Raw genomic sequence first — 6179 nt, 5'->3', positions numbered from 1 at the left:
TTTTTTTAAATGATATGTCTTCGTTTCCGGTCAAATTATGGGCGCAGCTTTTCCGACGACTTAAAAAACTAATCTATCACGTAGTTTTAAAACAACAATTATAAAAAATAATAATGATAAAAAACACGTAAAAACATGCTTTTTCGTCAGGTATCTTTATCAATTAATTGTTTACTTTCAATGATTATCACTTCAATCAGTTCAAACCATATATGTAATACATAGTTCAGTACGTATTTGAGTATTATACCCAAAAAGGTTATTTTAGTCAGATCTGAGCGGACACGATATTAGCTGTTCCCATATAATCGGAACTGCTTTCTATATTTAACCTTCAGTAAACCCCTCATGATAATTTTCCGCATTTCATAATTACATATTTTAAATACACGTCCTTTGACTAAAGGTGTCTCATATTCTTTGAATAACGTCCCACTTAATTCTCGACGACGCAAATCAAGCGGCAAAATACTGATGAAGACATTTTTTAAAATCTCCTCTGCGAAATCAACTCTTTTAGTAAAAAACCTACAAGGCTCCGGGATTTTCAACATGATACAAAGTGAAAAATTTCAGTACCCTCTATATACGACGAGTTACCCAATTTTCAGTTTAAGAGCATGCAAATACGAAAATTTGGGCGCAACCTCTACACAATTTTTTTTCTAGGGGGGGGGGGGGAGTGGGTTTGTCTTTTGCCATGCAGCTTATCCTGGGAAATTTCGCGCTCGGCATACCCAGACGCAATCAGCCTTGTTTGTTGGATTTTTTCAGTTATCATGAGTTGTCTCGAATGCACGACTGTTTTCCTTTTATTTGTTGTGGAAGCTGTCTGCTCTTTCTTTTTCGTTTTTATCGGTTGTGGTTTAACAATCAACTGGCTGGGGGAAGAAACAGCTCCAAACGTTTTTTTTTTATGCTTAAAAGCATATCTTTGTGCTTTGGATTCACTAGTGCCTTTTTGGTGAACATTTTGACTTATTTTAGCGGTGGGTTCTTCAACCCTGCATTAGCCATTGCTTTAGCGGTAAACAGAAATATATCACCTAAGAGGGCTGTATGTATTGTGTGGGCACAGCTCACTGGCGGTAAGAAATATGATTTCACTTGCAAGGAAACTATGTGGATTTCCTTGTAATTAATAAATTCATATGAGGCCTCTCGATATATTTTAAGAATATTTGTGTTCCCAAGGTATAACTTGTAAGAAAAAACTAGAAAATGAAAGCACCGTATTTGTTAATCTCTATTCGTCTAGCTTGTAGCTTTCCCGCTAAGTTTTAGTGCCGAAACTTTGGCTTAGAATCTCAAATCTTGCTAAGTTCATAGATCTCGCTGGTATATCGGCCAGACAGTAAAAATGGCTTCATGTACACTGAAAATAATACGGTTGGAATTTTTACATTAAATTTGGGCAATTTTTGCAAAGATTTCTGTTGTGTTGAGGAAGAAGGAAAATTGGAAGTAAAGAAAATGGTATGATAGTTATTAGCTGTTAAAAGCTTTGGGCATGGTGTAACTAGTAAAAAAAATTACTGACCACCAAGATGTTTACAAAGGCTGAAGTAGTTTTGGTGTAGAATTATTTGAGCAGTTTACTTGTATTTAGTTGGAGTTTGAGCAATTTTTCAGTGTAAAAAAAGTTTGCTTTTCATTGTGACCTCCAGAGGCAAGTTATCTTTTGCCTATTTTAATATCTTGTCTATTACTGTTTGGTGTTCATGAATTTTTTCTGCCCGTTTCTTTAGGTTTTCTGGTTAGGCCCAATATTTGGTGCTCTTTGGCAACAGGGAACTACAGTGTGGCATGCAGTTTCCCTGTTACTTCAGCAGAGGAGCTTGTTATTACTGGAAGGGAGCAAGGGAGCTGCAAGGAAATGCAGAACAAGCCATGAAATTAACTAAATTAACCAAATTATCTGAGAGAACCTTTACCAAGCTGTGACATACAAACCCAGGCTCCCTATGAATTGAAAAGAACTGTGTAGTGTTTATTTGTGTACAGCACAATCCATATCAGAAAAGTGGATTACATATTGTTACTCTTTCATGCCTTCACTAATGTTTAAATGAGTGAGGAGTAATCCCAATGGTTTTTTTTTTTTGGGGGGGGGAGGGGGGATTGAATCTTATTGCTATAATTAAATCAAACAATGGTTCATTATAGCAAAATTTAAGTTGACATTTAGACCAGTCATACCAACTTCAGAGGTACATGTTGAAAGATATACAATTTAACACCCAAGGAACTTTTCTGAAATTAACATTGTATTACATTAAGTTAAAGTACTTGAATTTTTGTTGGTTCATTTTAAAAACCATGAAGCTGAAAATTTACTGTTTTGGTAAAAAATTTCAAATTTATTGGTTCAGATGATTTAATTATGGTTGTGTTTACATCAGCAGTATAAGGTTAACTGTACATGGCACATATTTGTATCTACAGTCGGCAAATACAGGTACTGGAAGATACTTTGCCCTATTTGTGGGCACATATTTATTTACAAAATTGTATAAAAATAGAATACTCAATTACTTATTTCCTCAAAGCTAGCCAGGAACTCTTTGCCTTATATGGATGAGCATTTTTAAAAAATCTCTGATATAAATGTATGTTCACTCTAAATGGTCACTTTGTATTTCTTGCATTTGAAACAAACATTTCTGTGAGATGACCTAGGACATATATTAGTAACCTAATCTTGACAAACAGTACTTGGTATCAAAAAGTGCTGAATACTTTTTGATGAGAGCATTTTCCTCTACCTCAAATTTGAATAAAGTGCTGTGATAACAAAGCTATCAGGCCAGGGAAGTCATTTTCTTCTGCTTCGCTTTAGAGTCTTTTCCTTCTCCCTCTTTGGTGGTGGAGCATTACCAGAGGTAATGAGACGCTCGTACAAACTAAATGCAGGGAAAGAAGTAAAGAACATTCATTGTGAGAAGAGGGGCAGTAAAGGATTAATGATTGAGGAAAAGAATGTCTTCTGCAACAAACCTCTTGTATCCATCAGTTTTGATGTACACAAACACATGTGATGGTCCCAGAACAATTTGATCTTCAAGCTGCTGTATCCATGAATTCCCTTCTGGTTTGAACACATGCCGTGGGTTACCCATGTCTAGCTCACCTTCAATTTAATCATTTCAGGAGAACATTTTAAAAATTGGAGTAACTGTTGTCAAGTATTGTGCGTAGGAAGAAGAAAATTAGGATTGCATGTTGGGTGTGGTCTGTCAGTCAGAATGTTAACTGTCCCCAATAGCCTACTTGATTGCAACTAATTTTTTGCCCCTTTTGGAAGGGGGGAACTCTAGAATTTTGAACACTGTACACATTACCTAGTTCTGGAGGTAGAGCAGTGAGTCTGTTGTTCTGAAGATGAAGTTCCTTCAGTCTACTCAATTTCCCCAGCTCTTTTGGTAGTTCAATCAGATCATTGTCTCTCAACACAAGCTGCAACAATAAAAAACATTTATAAACATTTTACCTTTGGTATCAAGAAATTGTTTTGAATATTTATTCACGTGATTCACACTAAAGACTATAGCTATTTAGTCCTTGGCTATGAGTATTAAAATTTAAGACCTTCGTTAAATCTTGTTATAATCTTAATTTCAGCAGTTACCACTTGAAGGTTTCTGAGCTCTCCTATTTCTGGTGGCAAAGTTTCAAAGTCATTGTCTCCCAGGTAGAGGCCTCTGAGCTGTTCTGAAAATGAGGTGTACTTTCATTAGGTTCATTTAAATGCCTTCAATTCAACCCTTATTTTACAGCATGGTACTAGCAACCTAGTACATAACTTTTAAAAATAGTATATGAAAATAAAGCTGCAAAAGATTTTATCTATTATATCTAAAAATGAGGGAATCTTCATATACTTGCAAGAAAAGCAGACAAGTTTGCAAGGAGTTTGGTAGCATTGATTTTCTGCCTTTCCTTTGTGGCTGGTGATATTTGTAAAACTTACTCATAACAGAGAAGTTTCCTGGTAGTGACTTCTCATTGAGGTTATTATATGTTAAATCCAAGATTTCCAATCCAGATGCTGTTCCCAAGCCTCTGGGCAGGGAACTTAGTCGATTTACCCTGAAAAATACAATCATTAACTGATTCATGATAAATGAACATAGGGGTAATTTTATAAAAAAATGTGGTGCTACACCAGTTGTTTGTTTTATAAGATAATTGGTCTTGTCATCTGAGTTGATAGTGTAAACTGGCCACTGCAGAGAGTTTTTTAAGGCTGATCAATCACGCATTAGCCCTAAGTCAGCTCAAAACATCAGCATACAAACTCTCTACAATGGCTGAGTTACATTATCAACACCTTTGATAAACCAAATTATCTTAGGCTATGAAAAATCTGAGTGTAGACAACTAACTAATCCTGCAAAGAAGGGAAAGAGAGATTTAATTGTTTGTGACGACTAAAATCAGTTGCTGGTCAAGGGCTGATCTAAGAGGTTTATTAAGGGAAAGAGATGGCTGTTACAAAAGTAAAAATAATGTTTCTTCATTAAGTTTCAATTGTCCCGCAAATGCCTAACACATTACAATCAGGCAAAAAGTTATAGAACAGCTGTTCAGCTTAGCAAAGTTCACAACAATCACAGACATGTACACTTAAATTTATAGAAAGTTTATAATTATCTTCTTTCGAGTGCTTTTCTTAAGTAGGGCTTTTCTCCCTTTTTTCACCTTAGTTATTGTACTAAGCTAGTGTGGATGGATGAATGGACATTGCTGGTCATGACATATGAGCTGAGCATAGAAAAGTCTACATATCATGATTGAGAGCCAATTACATTCCAGCTGTCAGCCTTCTCAGTTGCTTAGTTGGTACACATTTGTAATCCAAAATACTTACGCTGCATTGAAGTGTCTTAGTTTCTTCAAGGAGCCTAATGACATGGGCAGCTCCTGAAAAAGATGCACATGAGAAGTTGAAAGCTTTTTTATAAGATTTTTTAGCACATTTCCCAAAAACCTGCAATCAAACCAGTGCAATACTGGGCACTTATAACTGGTGAACACTATTTGTAAATGACATACCTCAATATGATTATTAAACACATTCAAAAACTCCAGGTTTTCAAGTGAGCCAATGGATTCTGGGAGAGCTAAATTGAAATAACAAGAAATACATGCAATAGTATTTCAAAGAATTTATCAGAAAGCACAAGTTTCTCGCTAAAGTTAGAGACTCTGCTGTCACTTTCACAGTCGGTCACAACACCATAGAGTACTACAAACTATACTTCTTACAAGCACCTTCAGGAAAATTTTGCAATTTTATATATGAGGTTTCCAGCAGAACTGATTGATTAGTAAAAAATTTCCTTTTCTTGGCGTTTTGAATGACAAGAACATATCATGGTGTGGTTTGCCATTAAAACAATTTCCAACTTATAAAGAGCGAATTAGTTTTTTTTAGACGGTGACACAACAAAGTTTTCTCTGTGATGAGTATTTTCATATCGGACAGTATAACTATGCACGATTTTCAAATAATCGTCAAAACATTCATCATTATCCTGAATTTACAAACTACAGCAATTGTTGGCCTAACTGAATGACATGACGGACCACTGCGAAAAGTATTTCTCTTTTTACAAATGACAATTATCTCCCACTCTACGAAGCATTTGTGACAGGATGTAGCCCTAACCCTACTAAGGAATGTCCAGAATTTCCACAACTTCACACCCTTTTGAACAGAAAAGATAAGATTCTCATTGATCCAAAATAAAACTCACATGTTATTCTGTTATGACTCAAAGTAAGGCGTACCAAATGCCTCAGCTGGGCTGTAAAATAAGAAAAAGAGTGATAAATAAACGATAACTCGGAACTCAAAGTCAGGGAAAGCACAGCTGAAAAAACCCTTCGATGACGATCACTGAACATCATTGTTGATGAACAAGTATCTGTTTCGATGACTTCGCAAAACACTTACTCAGTCCTGGAATATCTGCAATCGTAGACAAGCTTTTGTCACAGAGATCTAGCTCTGTATAACCTTGATCCTTTGTCTCCTCGACAAGTTTCTTCACTGACTTCGACATCTTCAACAGCTTCGCGGCTTTCTAAATCGTCGTGAAATGTATTGGGATTTACTATGTTGTATAGGCCTACTTATAGTGTGACCATAACATTACCTCAGAAGCGCGTGACTT

The 6179-nt window shown here is 35.8% G+C and overlaps 1 protein-coding gene and 1 pseudogene across 1 annotated transcript; one reads left to right on the top strand and one right to left on the bottom strand.

The window, feature by feature from the left end:
* The first annotated feature begins 588 nt into the window (after positions 1-588).
* LOC149040748 (lens fiber major intrinsic protein-like) lies at positions 589-1894 on the top strand (annotated as a pseudogene).
* Positions 1895-2339: 445 nt separating this feature from the next.
* LOC113670180 (ras suppressor protein 1) lies at positions 2340-6168 on the bottom strand. Its single transcript, XM_027186280.2, has 9 exons — positions 5960-6168; positions 5760-5810; positions 5056-5123; positions 4871-4923; positions 3971-4089; positions 3629-3711; positions 3342-3456; positions 2998-3130; positions 2340-2903 (listed from the first exon to the last, which is right to left on the bottom strand). The coding sequence occupies exons 1-9, from the start codon at positions 6066-6068 to the stop codon at positions 2816-2818; spliced, it is 819 nt and encodes a 272-aa protein (XP_027042081.2). The 5' UTR covers positions 6069-6168; the 3' UTR covers positions 2340-2815.
* Positions 6169-6179: the final 11 nt, after the last annotated feature.

This window comes from Pocillopora damicornis, chromosome 9 (genome assembly GCF_964200805.1).
Source record: "Pocillopora damicornis chromosome 9, jaPocDami1.2, whole genome shotgun sequence".
Classification (NCBI taxonomy): domain Eukaryota; kingdom Metazoa; phylum Cnidaria; class Anthozoa; order Scleractinia; family Pocilloporidae; genus Pocillopora; species Pocillopora damicornis.
The sequence above is the reverse complement of the archived record's forward strand: the minus strand, read 5'-3'. Positions and strand labels throughout refer to the sequence as shown.

Coding starts and splice junctions, on each gene's coding strand:
- LOC113670180 (XM_027186280.2), bottom strand. CDS start 6,068: ATGTCGAAGTCAGTGAAGAAACTTGTCGAGGAGACAAAGGATCAAGGT. Junction 4,924..5,055: donor TGTTTAATAATCATATTGAG/GTATGTCATTTA, acceptor CATCTTTTTCAG/GAGCTGCCCATGTCATTAGG. Junction 3,457..3,628: donor AGCTCAGAAACCTTCAAGTG/GTAACTGCTGAA, acceptor TTATTGTTGCAG/CTTGTGTTGAGAGACAATGA.